This window comes from Sesamum indicum, linkage group LG3 (genome assembly GCF_000512975.1).
Source record: "Sesamum indicum cultivar Zhongzhi No. 13 linkage group LG3, S_indicum_v1.0, whole genome shotgun sequence".
Classification (NCBI taxonomy): Eukaryota; Viridiplantae; Streptophyta; class Magnoliopsida; order Lamiales; family Pedaliaceae; genus Sesamum; species Sesamum indicum.
In genome coordinates this window covers 13,763,407-13,778,197 of record NC_026147.1, presented here as the reverse complement: position 1 = coordinate 13,778,197, position 14,791 = coordinate 13,763,407, and the positions used below count along the sequence as shown (strand labels likewise).

The window sequence follows — 14,791 nt, the reverse complement described above, 5'->3', positions numbered from 1 at the left end:
AAAAAATTTATTTGACATGCAATATGTTAGTAAAAAGTCAATGAGTATAAGAATTTTCATTCAACTATTTTTTGTTAATATCAATAAATTCGGTGAATTTTGACTAGTGGAGGGACTTATTTATCAGGCAGATGCAGACCTCAAGGTATCGAACTAATTAATTATGAATATTTTTGTTGGGTTTTTATTTTCTTTGTGTCCTAAATTAGTTATCTTTTTCATAACAATCAACAAATAATTGATATATAATTACAATATTAAATCTTAACATGTTACACAACTATAAGTGAAGTAAAATTTACAACTTTTAAAATTCAATTATATGATTATTAACTTTGGTAAAGAAGGATAATTTTGATGGAAAAATGGGATTAATGTTTATATTTTGACTTATATATATTATTTATTTTATCCTCATTTACTTAATTACTATCAAAACTAAATATTTAATTAGCTTAATTTTATTTTTTCTTCAACCCAACACACCAAAAAATGTGGTATACTGAGGATGGAGAAAAAATAAAATAAAATAAAATAAAGTATTATAGGATGAATATTTTCAACTCTTACAGTTAGTACATGAGCGTACGAAGATAATATTCAAACCAAAATATGATTCGATAGAAAAATATATTAAAATTGTAAAACTATTTCTTGAAAAAGAAAAAAAGTCAAATGTAGTATAATTCATATATATAGGATGCAGTGACTACTTGATTTTTCTTGCACTCTACGTGCTGGACCAGCCAACTTTGACACGTTTTCATAGTTCATTGCATTTTGATAACGACCATATAAAGATCTAATAATAATAATAATAACATATACATAAATCTAATGATAAATAAATAAATGTTCAGTAGTGTAGTGGTGTGAAATACGTAGAAAAAAACAAGCTGGTCATCATCTCATCTGGGTTTGGTAAGAAAAATAATTGGACTAGAAGCACGTGCCACAACAATTCTAGAAAAATATATATATTAATTTATTTTTCTAAGTGAAAGTTCAATTTCTTGGATGTTCATACATTTAATGCACCCCACTTGCAATTTTTTATTTGGACTTTTGAGATTATCAACTTTCTTGAATTCCTCTAAGTTAGCCCTTTCTATGGCTCTACAAAATTGAAATCAAAGACTAATACAGGAGTTTACCTAATTTAGATTCCAGACAAAAAAATCACATAGTAAATGAAGGTGAGAGATCGATCAATTTTTTCTAAGTTATACGTAAATCATACAATGGATTATTGCACTTGTCATATAATTGGTTCATATCCTATAAAAATCGATTTGGATTAGAAATTCCCCACAAACACCCCCTTTAAGAAAGCACATTTGTAATTTTATAAATGGCGTTGAGTATCTGTATAATTAGAGATAACTTCAGAAGGTGTCGATGTAATTTACCCTCTCCTCCTCGAGGACAAAAAAAAACTTACACAAACACCCCCACAAAAAGTATACTTATAATTTTACAAAGTGCATGAAGTATTTGTATAATTAGACGTAATTATAAGTAGTGTCAATGTAATTTACTCTTATTTTAATTTTCATAATTTGTGTGTTATTATCACCGAGTATTATAAGAATGGTAGTCAGAAACACCAATCGATTTGACTAGTAAAATCATAAAAAGACTTCCTGATTTTGATAAAAGAATAAATTCATGTTATTACTTCTTACGGTCGATACAACATTTTGGCCCCTCTAAAATGAAAATTTTGAAATTCAACATAGAAAATGATTAAGAATACATTAGTTTTAAATAAACTTAAATTAGTATATAAAATATTATTAGTATGGTATTATGCTAACAAAAAATCTAGGTTTATATTGGAAATAAAAGTAGAAGAATATTTCAAGATATGAAATTTTTAAATACATTAAAAACATTTGAAAAGAAAGAAATTGAATGGAAAAAAAAAGTCCTCGAACAATCAAAAACATCAATTTGACCCCAAACTTTTCCAAATGAAAAATTAATTAAATAATTATATAACAATAATTTATTTTACAAATTAGGTTTTTTTATACCAATTCTACAACATAAGAGTGCAAAATGAACTTAACCCTTATAAAATCTCGTCGTTCGAGATAAATTCAAATAAAATTACACATAAAATTTTTAATTTCATACGAGAAATAATAAATTTCATTAAAATTTCAAGAATCAACCATCGTCGAGATTTTGACATTTTCTAAAAACTTGTGTGTTAAACCAAGTAAAAAATAATTAAAATTATGGTCAAAAAATGGGAACAAATCAATAATGAAGTAGATGATATGGTCGTGCATTTATAAAATAATTCTAATAATTTAATGAAGCCTTCAACTCCTTCATCCGATTAAGATGGTAACGTGGAAAATGCGCGTAAACACAAAAAAAATAATACATAGTCGACTCCTATAACATAATTATATATACAATATTAATATTTAAATAAATGATATAGGTATTCATTTAAATAAATAAAGAAGATGTGGGGGAGAGAATGGTCAATATAGGAGTTCAACACCCTATAATTGTTGGTGTAGTACGTCGCGTTTCTTCCTTCCAAAGTTGGCGCGACTTTGACTATCTTTCAAACACTTTCTTTCCTTGTTTTTCTTTACTAATTTTGTTACACATGATCTTTCAAGCACATTTTTTTTTTTTTTTGGGTATCGGGAATGATTTCTGTATATACATAAAGGATAGTAATGGTTTTTGTAAATAGATTGTTGATGGAGGAGTGCAAACGTAATGATTTCTTATTTTTTTAAGATAAAAAGGTTAATTACACTTAGACTCTGATAAGAATTTTAAAATTACACTTACACCCCCTCTAAAAGTTTACTGTTTACATCTGACTCCCTCGTTAGGATTTGGACGAAAAATGTTGAAATTAGCCAAAAATTACATAAATTTTCAAGTTTACCCCATATTTAACATTTTTATATAATAAATTTTTACTTATAATGAAAAATTGCAATGATGTTAATTATATTTATATATTATATTTATTATTTTAAAAGTAAAAAAAAATTACATTGAACTCGGTAAAATGTGAACGAGAAAATTTGAAATTTTAGCCACGGCAATCAACATCTGTCTGATTTTAACTATTGGGTAGAAACAATGGATAATGGTCATGATGCAAAAAACAGTGGGTGCGATCACAAATAATTAATATTTATCATGATATTTTTAATTTTAACTATAGTAATTAATTAATGTTAATAAAAGTTATATTTCTTTCTGGTCTACCTGTCAATACCCACCATGCTCTTCCATATGTAGTTTAAATAAGTGTCTGGAATCAGACTCTTCCAATTTACAACTCTCCGAGGATTAAAGTTTGTCTTCTTTGCCCCATCTTCCTCCCCACCTTCCTACAACTTGCAAGTCTCTTACAGTAAGAACCTTATATAAACTCATCCCTTACAACATTTTCCCAAGGAAAATTGCTGAGATTATTTCCATTTAATCTACTTTGTAAGAGAAGTGATGGAATTTAGTGGTCTGCTGAATACTTCACTGGATCTTAATGCCAAACCTCTCAGGATTCTTGATGAAGCCCTTCTACCAAAACAGGAGTCTGAGAGAAAAGTAGCTGCGAAACAAGAGGTGAGCTAGCTATGATCATCAGCTCTTTCTGATACAGCAAGAAAAAACACACAGGACACACACTAGAGTTTCTTCAAGATCAAGAGTTGTTGTATATGAAAGGTTCAAAAGGGTTTTGTTGATAATGTTGTTCTCGATCTTGTGTTTGTCTCAGAGAGGAGCTTTAGTCGAGGAGATAAATAGGGTGAGTGCTGAAAACAAGAAGCTGAAAGAAATGTTGACTGTCATGTCTGAGAATTACACCCAGCTGAGAAACCAGCTGATGGAGCACACAGCCAAGAATCTTGGGGTGGATGATGAGAAGACAGCATCCAGGAAGAGGAAAGCTGAGTGCAGCAACGGTACTAATACCGACAGAACGAATAACATTAATGGCGGCCGTTCCGAGAGCAGCTCTAGTGATGAAGATTTATTCAAGAAACCTAAGGAAGAACAGATCAAGGCCAAGATTTCGCGGGTTCATGTCCGGACTGAAGCATCTGATAGAACCCTTGTAAGATTTGTTGACTTTTGATTGATTCATGAGTGGTTTGATAAGTGATCATGTATAAGTGACTGTGTTGTCTTATGAAGTAGTGTCCTTATTCAGACAAATTGATGTTTGTGCATGTCTGAATTGCAGATAGTGAAGGATGGATATCAATGGAGGAAATATGGGCAGAAGGTGACAAGGGACAACCCTTCTCCAAGAGCTTACTTCAAGTGTTCTTTTGCTCCAACTTGTCCGGTCAAAAAGAAGGTAAAATTATAGAGATGTACTATGTTCTTGCAAGTTAATTCATATTTTACTATGTTTAGATTTTTCAGACATTTCATTCTGGTCCTTGTCTTTAATTAGGTACAAAGAAGCATAGAAGATCAATCAATTGTAGTCGCAACCTATGAGGGGGAGCACAACCATCCTCACCCCTCAAAACTCGAGGCAAATTCCAGCTCGAACCGGAGATCACTGACACTTGGCAACATGCCATGCTCGACACCTGTCAGCTCATGCGGGCCGACAATCACTCTTGATCTCACTAAACGAAAGCCAAGTCCTGAAGGAATGAGATGTTCGAATGATAAAGTTGAGGCCTCACAACTGCAACAGTATCTTGTGGAACAGATGGCGTCTAACTTAACCAACGATCCCAGTTTCAAAGCAGCCTTGGCAGCTGCTGTTTCGGGGAAGTTTCTTCAGCAGAAATAATCAGACAGAGAGAGAGGTCAAATGGAGGCCGATGTACATTTGTGTTGCTTAGGGTGTGTTTGGAAGGTCGAAGTGAAGCAGTTGGTGCATGTTCAAGGTGGTCAAAAAGGGACAACAATGCAACAAGAATTTGAGATTTGTGGATTAGCAGGAAAGGAGCCACCAAACAGGAACAACTTTTGTCTGTTTGGCACAGGTTTAGGCCGATTCAGATGGGCTAAGGGGATGTACATATATGCAGACATTTTGTATGAGGTGGAATGGAAAATTCTTATTCAAATTAAATTCGGTCAAATCAAATTAATTGTAGAGTAAATGTAATATATTTTTTGTTTTTTGAACGCTACTTGTGTCTAGGTGATTGATCACTTTTTCTGAATTATGTATAATCACACAACGAAAATATTACACCTATTATATAATTGATTTAGATTCGAGCAAGCACGATCTAAGTTAGAATTTTCCATGGCATGTTGCATGAGCCCGTTATGAAATATTGATTGAGAACCAATCAAGTCAGTACAGAGGTGGGGATTGGAAAATTGCTTCAAAGAGTTTCATGTTTTGCTGGATTTGAACGAACTATTGTGGAGAGTTGATTGGAGATTCCTAAGGCTATGACTTCAAATGGGAAGTCTGGAATGCTATATTTTTTGTGTAAATTTGGAAAAATAAAAATAGAATATTATATATTCACTTCAAGATCGATAACTAAAAGCTTATTTGAATTTCTCTATATGAAGCTTGGCTCCATTGATACCGAAATGGCACATGTCAAAACAAAAAAATCAAACCTATTTAGTTTCAAATTGGACACGATTAAAATTCATTTTAAACTCAATTTGGTTAATAATTAAATCAAATTTAGATATAATATTTTAAATTTTTCAGAAATAACTCAAACCGCCTTGAAGAATAACAATAACAATATATTCAGCTCGCCTTTTCTCTATCTGTCTCAATATTTCACTGAAGCACGTAAATTGCTCATAGGCCGGCATCCGGCAATGTCTCTCAGTTGCATACATCACAACGAGGCACACACTATAGGCCGGCAGCCTGGCATTGTCTCTCTCATTCAGTTGCATAACAAAGAGGCAGACAGTGTGCAAGAGTTATGTGGCGCAGATTAAACGGAGAACAGAGAGTAATTAAGATTTGAGACCTTATGCACATCATTATTCTCTGAACTTCAATGCTACTATTACGTGATCTACAACAAAAGAACAAAATAATTTATAATGATTTGGATACAAACTTCAGTCGGCAATAAAGCCCATCACCTGTGGGAAACTAGACAATAGATTACAGCGCATCAATCTGAACACCCATAGAAGTACTAACTGGACAAACTCAAATCATCAATATCTCTAACTAATTCCAACTCCATTATATCTTCAGGCGGTTTACCTTCGTGCTTGGATGTTACGTCCTCATTCTTATCCCTTAAGTCACCTGCAATTACACAATCGTGATGTCTGAAACAACTGATGAGATGATCATTAGTAATTCCAGCCACTTGCATAAATGAGTAGACGACTGTAGGCCCTACTCCTCGAAATCCTCTTCTAACAAGGTCTTTGCTTATGGTGTCTGCTTTTGATGTCCTAATTGGAACTTGCCGAGGATAGCGGAAGTTACCAACAATAGGCTTGTAGTTCACAAAACCCCAAATGTATTTGTCAAAAGAGCCAAGCTCATTTATAATCTGCAGAAGTAAAGCACAAGAAAATCAGACTAATGGTTTACATGATCACATTCTCAGGTAAATAACTTGTCAATGGGTTCCAGGTACACTATATGCTTCCAGTTAGCAGTTGAATACAATCTATTATTATATTAGTTAATATATATGTTTCACCATTGCTTTTGTCCTGAGAATTATTAGAAATTTTTGCTTATTTTATTGTCTGATTGATATTCTTCACCAAACAGCAGACTTGTTTGCTGCCCTGTCCAAGTTGATGCGAACAATGAATTTGCTAGAGTTAAGCTATTGATCTTCTAGGGACCACATGCAACATTTCATTCACTTCCCCAGACAAAGCAATCACAAATTTATAAATTTAAACATAGGACTCGGTTATATATATTAACAAATGTCTGGACCATTTCCTTTCCAATTTTGACATCAAGTGGCAAGACAACCCTTTCCCAGAATAAGTGATAAAGGCATACTATAAGTTATGTGTTATATGAATGCAATTTGAATTCATTATCCTATGAGAACCAAAATGCAGTTAAACAAATTACTTTTTGCATACCTTACAAATTTGACGTGCATTTTCAACAATTGCTCGCAGCTTTAGTTCAGACAGAAGAGAGCAGGCAGGATTTCCTGGTGTTGCAATTTTCTTCTCATTTAATTTTGACACAGCAACTGGATCAAAGCCCAGGAAGACCTCTCTGCATTCCAATAAAACACAATGACTCAGCTTTAGCTAGTTGGACATAGCCTAACTGTAGTGACCATTCCATTTCTGTGATAACACCGGGATGCATGCCAATATACCTGAATATATGTCTTTTACTAAGAATGATGGGCCATGTTATTTCTGCCAATGCAGTGGAAAAGCTAAGCAGTTCAAACAGTTTCCTGCAATATCATCAGAAGCAGGCAAATGAAGCCATTAAATAGTAGCCCATAGCAAGCGAAGAAAGGACGATCCAATTTAGTCAGCACAACTACATACTTGTCATCATGAACAGGAACTCCCCATTCTTCATCATGGAAAGCAGCATATGATGGATCTATAAAGGAAAGAAAACTAATCAGAGAAGAAATTACAGAAGCAGTTGAAGAGGTGTTTGGAGATGTTATTCGGGCAACTGCAAGTCTCCAAAACAAATTGATGGAAGATCTCCAGACTAGATGGAAAGAATAATGTGAAATCAAGAAAGTAACGGTTGTTTCATGCAAAATAACTCGCCATCTAATCTTCAACATCAGAGAAATACATGAAAAGTGGTGTGGTATCAAATAGCAGGGAAAGGTCGGAGGGGACCTAAGAAGAGTTATGCTACCTCTATGTGGAGGGACTCGCATATTCAAACACCAGTTGGTCCATTCAGAAAGAAACCTATCTTTATTACCTCATAAAAGACAATTCTGTGTTTTAACATGATTAGTGGCTTCATCGTGTCAAAGCAGGTTTAAACAGGGATAACTTTAATAAAGGATTTTGCTGTGGACAGGCAAAATAATTCATCCCTGATGGTTATCGATATGCATTTTCAGTCAATATGGACATTGCTAATGAATGATGCTCCTCGTCTGTCACCTTTCTTCTTGGTCTCCAGCACAGGAAAAACAATGAATTCAGTGAGCAAGAGTAGTTATTGGAGGATTGTAGATGACAAATCCAAATATTAAAGGCTGAACTTTACATAAGATCATTTCTTCATGGCACAGGAGGCGACATTCTTATTTTCCTTTTCACGATTTTCAGATAATTATCAATCATTTGTTTCTGCAACTAGTTCTGAAGGCTGGTCGCACCTGCCCACTTAGCCCACAAACCAAAAAAATATTTCACGTACAAATAATATGAACCAGAAAAGAAACATATTCCCACCCACCCACAAACCAACAAGAAACTTCATGCTCATGAAAAGCCTAGTGTGCTGCACCTCCAGAGAAACACCATCTACATACATTCCTATGGTTAAAATGCTGCGACATGCTGGCAGACACTCAAGATACCATATAAGGCTAAACTGCATAAGATGTTCAAGTGCTTGCAACCAAGTTCCCTACCTTCTCTCTCTCTCAATAATTAAATGTTGATAATTCCTTCAACAAGTAGTAGAAAATAAGAAAACTCTGGTAATTCCAGTCAGAAGAAGCTTCTTTAACAGTTTCAAATAAGTTCATTGCATGACGAATGATTATTCATCTTCACATCTTAGGCATGTTAACTACTGGCCAATTTAAGAAACAGAAAACAGCAAAGATAATGCTGGACTAAAGTTGCTTCTGTATTGTAACAGTGCAAACAAATCCATAATTTAAAGCAAATAATTATCATATAACGGATTCACTAATGCAGGTCCAATTCCTCTACCATTCAACTTGAAGCAACATCGAAGCAAGATCAGAAGTTAATAAATGCCATAACTTAAAATCTAAAATCATCCAATAGGCGATTGTGAATCCTCAGAACCCAAAACCCCACATTCAGATGCATCCATTTAGATCAATAATAGCATCAAGCCGTTTTATAACACTTATAGTGTGAACCAAATACTTTATGCATTTAGTAGCCGCTAATTACAAACTTTAACATCCAGAGGAAATAAATAAACTGAAAAGCAAATGAATAACGTAATTGTCTCCACCATCAGAAGCACGACGAAGAACGTACCAGTATTAGAAGTCACCCAAGCGCACCTTTTCTTAACAGCAGCACCATCAACCACCAAACTCTCACTCTCACCCCCAACATTTTTTCCATATCCCTCCTTATTCTCAATTTTCCCGCCTTTAGAGCTGCATTGCGGCTTCCTCTTTAAAGGAGGTGTTGGAGTCGCACTCCGCCGGCTAATCCTCCCAGTCGATGCCCGGCTTTGAGAAGAATCCGACGAAGCATCTGACGAACACGATGCATTCAGCGACAAATTCGCCTGCCGCTGCCTCAAAATCGAGGCGGCGCTGCTGCCACTTCTCCTAAAACCCACAGGAGATGGAATTTTCTCCGACGCCAATTCGGGCGACTCCAATGCCGCCGGGGACTTCTTCCCCTTACTCTCGTCGATGTCCGGGGGCCTCTGCGTCTTTTCACTCTTCGGCTTCAGAACAGGCTTCCGTAATTCAGCGGATCTGGATTTGTTCCCGGCCGGCCCAAGCACCGGTCTAGCCTCCGGTTCCGTGAAATTCATCGATTTCACCCTCGGCGGTCCAGACATTACCAATTACCAGAGTTAGGGATCGTGAAATTCAGCAGAAAGTCGAATTTCAGAAAAAAACATAGGGTTAGCAAATTTAGGGCTTTTCAAGTGAGGTTTTTGAAGTACATTGTTGTGTGGCAGTGATATAGTAGGCGACTAGAACCCTAGGGAGGGAAACGGCAATGCAATCTGAGAGGCAGTAACGTCTGCTGTCTGTAGGCGGAAGTATTCACCGAGCGGCGGAGGATGAAATATTGCGGTGGCTGATCAACGGCGGCTAATTGCGGATATTTCTAGAGAGAGAAACTAAATGAGAGAGAGAGTCAAGAGAGAGGAGTGTGCTTTTGGGAAAGAGAAAGAAAGCGAGCCATTAGATGCTTGCCACCTCAGACAACATAACCTCTTTGCTCCTCTTCTTTAAGCTAAATTACTTTCACCCGTTCAAATATACAAATACTTTTTTATTTTTTTAAAAGAAAATTATCATACATCCTCTGTGTTTGTTAGTGTATTATTTTTTAAATAATATTTGTATAATTTTTTGTTCATGAATAAAATGTTTTTACAACTATCAAAAACTCAATTGATGTATTATTAATCAAAAATAATACAAACAATATTATATATTTATCGTGTGATTGATTATTTTTTTAAAAATTATATACTAAATATATAATTAATATATTATATTTATTATATAATTAATTTAATATTCGCCCAAATAATTGACATTGTTGAAAGTTATTTCTTCCCAAGAAAATGGAAAGAAAAAGCGTGCGGAGGGACCCTCTTATCCAACAATCTTCACACATTCAAATCCAACGTCCATTTTCCCACAACAATTTTCACAGGCTTATCTCCCTCTTACAATTCTTGCTCATCACACTATAATGGCTGCCACCACTCCTCTTCGTCCAAAACCAATCCCCCCATTCCTCACAATCCCCCCATCAACCCCTTCAACCAAATTCACCAATCTCTCTTTCTTCAGCAACCCATCAGATCCCACCCGGAAAACCGCCTCCACCCGCCCCAATGCCAAGAAGAAAAACCCATGGCTCGACCCGTTTGACCAGGGCGACGATCCGGAGATGGAGTACGGCGCACTGTTCTCCGACGGGAAGCAGGAGGAGGACCCTAGACCGCCAGATAACCCGGATAACCCGTATGGGTTTCTCAAGTTTCCGATGGGTTACGCCGTTGAGATCGCTTCGTTGGGGCTGAAGGTGAGAGGGGATGTGAGGAGGTGTTGCTGCGTGATTTCGGGTGGTGTTTATGAGAATCTGCTGTTTTTTCCGGCGATTCAGCTGATCAAAGATAGGTATCCGGGCGTGCAAATTGATGTTGTGACTTCAGCCAGAGGGAAACAGACGTATGAGATGAATAAGAATGTGAGGTGGGCTAATGAGTATGACGTTGACGATCATTTTCCTGATCCTGCGGAGTACACTGACATGATCGGAGTGCTCAAGGTTAGCCGGACAAAAACTCTTAAAATTAAATCAAATTTATATTTTTGGTCCGTTACCATATTTTATTATTAACTTATTCTATTTATATATTTAATTCTTTTTTTTTAAAGAATTTAATCATGAATATCTTATATTTAATCCTTTTTTTTTGGGCAAATTTAGTATAAGTTAATGATTTTAGTTCGCTTCAATGAGTGGATTTCATTTTTTGTTCTACGATTATTCGGATCAAAATTGTGAATACAGAATTAAATTTGCCAATAAAGAACCAAACGTGATATGTTTATGACTAAATTATATATATATATATGGAGTGAGGTTAATATTATTGAATTTTTCGCTCGTAACTACAAAATTATTAAATGGGATGTTAAATGAAGGGTAAAATTGAAAGTTTATGTCATTTTTTTCTACTAACGTAAATATTTTTCATCCAAACCCTAACGAGAGGGTTCAGGTGCAAACAATGAGTTTTCAAAGGGAGTGTACGTATAATTTTAAAAGTTTTCAAGAGAAAATATAATTTTTTATTTTTAGAAGAATTTAATTGTAATCAACCCTAAATATAATAGCAAAAAGAAGAAAAGTAAATAAATATGATAGAGGAAGGATATAAAAGTCTTAAATAAGGAAGAGGTGTGAGGAGAGGGAGCACTTATATAAGGTGGCAAAAGAGGAAGTAATACAAAAGGTTATCTTTTAAATGGATGTAATTTAATTATTTCATTTAAAAATCTATCACATATAGTTATCTAGACTGTTGATATTATCAAAGAGTATAGATAATTACGCTTTTATTATAATTATTAACTATGTTAATCCCAAAATATAAAAATTTACAAGGAGTTTTTTGTAATTTCTAAAGGGAACAAGCATAGTAATAGTTAGACTAAATTAACTATAAGAACTTCATGTTTAGTGTTGTTCTAACTCCCACAACTTGAAAGTTTCCCTCTCATTGTTATAAAAAATATCACTTGTTTATATATGATGATAGTGAAAAATAAATAATGTTCCGATTTTCGATTATTTGCAGAACAGATACTATGACATGATCTTATCAAGTAAGCTTGCAGGATTAGGCCATGCATCATTCTTGTTCATGTCTAGCGCCCGGGACAGGGTCAGCTACATTTACCCCAACGTAAACGCTGCCGGGGCAGGACTACTCTTATCGGAAACGTTTACACCAGACAGTATGAATCTCTCCGAGGGCGGATACAACATGTAAGCATGAGAACACTGTAAAGATATACTTCATTTAGTAATCTTGTATGTGAAGCTGTTCTGTGGGGTTGTATGATTTAGGTATCATCAGATGATTGATTGGTTGGGGAGGCCATTTCGAAACGTTCCCAGGCAGCCGGTGCCTCCTCTCAAAGTGTCCGTCTCAAGGAAGCTGAAGGAGGTGGTCGAGGCAAAGTATACAAGTGTCGGTGCAGTGAAGGGAAAATACATTGTTATTCATGGGATCAAGTCGGACTCTAAGGCTTCGATGCAGTCCAGGGGAGACACAGATAGCTTGCTACCGATTGAGATATGGGATGAGATAGCTAGTGTGATAAGGTACATGCATTCAGTGACGTTATCACAGATTTCTCAGGTTAAATGCAACAAGCTCTCCTATGAAAATACTAATAAGCAGAAAAGCCCCACTGAATAGCAATGCGACCCCTGAGCTTTTAAGAAAATGCCAATGTTTAGGGGTAAAATGCAATTAACTCTGTAAAATCTAAGCTGGTTATTGGATCCATGGTGAAATTTCAGCTACATTTGAAAGAATAAGTAACTCAGAGTTTTCTTGAATCAGTGGGCTCACACCAGTCTTTGTCATCCCACATGAGAAAGAAAGGGAAAACGTTGAAGATGTTGTTGGGGACGATGCTAGTATTGTGTTCATCACCACCCCTGGGCAGGTTTGCTCTCTTCAAATAAACCTTTGATAATTGGTTTCTAGATATCTTATGAACAATCTTGAAAAATCAAAAGGGCCGATCATGACAAGATAGGCGTAGATCATAGGGTGAAAATTGTGTTAAAGGGATGTTCTTAGAGTCCTATGGTGCGAAAGAATCTGCATTCATATGCTAAAAACTCAGATAGCTAATGTCAAAATGTGACACTTTCGCTCTATGGTGTGCTTTTTATTAGCTCGCAGCACTGATCAACGACTCTGCGGGCGTCATAGCTACCAATACAGCTGCCATACAGCTTGCACACGCACGTGAAAAACCAAGGTAAGTCCTTATGATCAAGAAGTTAGTATAACTGCTGACTACGTTCTTTTCCTTTCAAGAATTACAAAAACCTCCCCTTTAAGTTCCTAAAATTATCATCAGTTCAAACAGAATGGAGCTACGTTGGTTGTAAAACATTGTAAACTCAGATGTGTAGCATAACGGACCAAGTAGTTTCTGACCGTCTTGTTTCTGCAGTGTGGCGTTGTTCTGCTCCGATGATAAGGCGAAGGCGTTTGTCCCAAATCCAGAAGAGAAGAAATGTGCTATTATTTCATCCAAGACAGGAAAACTAATAGACATAGATGTTGAAGCTGTTAAGACCGCTGTCCAGATCTTCAGCATGCCTTTGGCTATTGCCTAGGGCAAGAAACTATGTCCTAGTATAAGGTTAACATTACTAGTACTGCATCTGTCAGGAGAACTTGTGTAGTAACTGTTCATTCTTGGTAGGGGAAGATATGCAAAGAGTATACAATAACTATTGTAATATCGATTACACACTACAAGAAACCATAAAAAGAATTTGTCAATTTTGAACATTATCAATCAAAATGAAATATATTTTCGTGCGAGCAATCTATCAATAATCATAAATATCAATGATGTTATTTCTTGGACGGTTTATTCTTATAAAAAGACATACACGAACGTGCAAAAATACACAAAAAAAAAAAAAAAAAAAATCTAATGAAATGGGCAAAACTAGATTTGTACTGATAAGTGTCCAAATTTAGTAAGTTGACAAAGGTTTAATCAAAATAAAAAAGATTCGATCAGTTGCTAATCTTGAAACATGACATGCAAAGTAAGAAATAGCAAGAACCATATTAAAAACACTTCAATTATAGTTCTTTGATCCTTAAGATTGAAAAATGTAGAGTGTGAATGTCATACAAATATAAGGTGTCAAAATTTAAACTTGGGATATGAAAGACTAATTTTTGTAAATATACTGACATGTGCTATTTCACCTGAACCATTAACTAAGAAATAATCGACTAATCATTATAAGTCTTTACACACTCAGGTTCAATTCAAGTTGGAACGGATTGAACCGTACTACCCAAATGTAAAAAGTATGGATCTCGGCCAATTTTTATTATTAATAGAAGAATTTGGGGCATTTGAATAAAATCCAAAAACTTTGAGACAGCCGTTATGTACATGACGAGGGAACTACAAGAACTCTGAACTAGGTTTATCCAGCGTATGTTGACCATTATCTAGCATAGCATTTTCCTCTATCAAATAAAAAATAATATTTACAGTTAACATATATAATTCTAAATTTAGTGATTAGTGTTTCGTGAATGCCAATTTATTGTAGCACCAACTTCCTTAATCTTTCGACACTTGGCACATGTCAGTCCCCCTACATGATCTTACGATTTTGT

General features: G+C 35.2%; 3 protein-coding genes across 3 annotated transcripts; 2 read left to right on the top strand and 1 right to left on the bottom strand.

Moving 5' to 3' along the window:
* Positions 3,322-4,891, top strand: LOC105158311 (probable WRKY transcription factor 40). Its single transcript, XM_011075024.2, has 4 exons — positions 3,322-3,609; positions 3,764-4,102; positions 4,232-4,348; positions 4,448-4,891. Exons 1-4 carry the CDS (start codon positions 3,490-3,492, stop codon positions 4,796-4,798), a joined length of 927 nt encoding a protein of 308 aa, XP_011073326.1. The 5' UTR covers positions 3,322-3,489; the 3' UTR covers positions 4,799-4,891.
* Positions 6,021-10,028, bottom strand: LOC105158309 (probable GMP synthase [glutamine-hydrolyzing]). Its single transcript, XM_011075023.2, has 5 exons — positions 9,163-10,028; positions 7,492-7,549; positions 7,311-7,394; positions 7,063-7,204; positions 6,021-6,506 (listed from the first exon to the last, which is right to left on the bottom strand). Exons 1-5 carry the CDS (start codon positions 9,701-9,703, stop codon positions 6,138-6,140), a joined length of 1,194 nt encoding a protein of 397 aa, XP_011073325.1. The 5' UTR covers positions 9,704-10,028; the 3' UTR covers positions 6,021-6,137.
* On the top strand, positions 10,481-13,973 carry LOC105158308 (photosynthetic NDH subunit of subcomplex B 1, chloroplastic). The gene is made up of 6 exons (XM_011075022.2): positions 10,481-11,157; positions 12,194-12,384; positions 12,466-12,723; positions 12,968-13,073; positions 13,309-13,394; positions 13,593-13,973. The coding sequence occupies exons 1-6, from the start codon at positions 10,576-10,578 to the stop codon at positions 13,756-13,758; spliced, it is 1,389 nt and encodes a 462-aa protein (XP_011073324.1). The 5' UTR covers positions 10,481-10,575; the 3' UTR covers positions 13,759-13,973.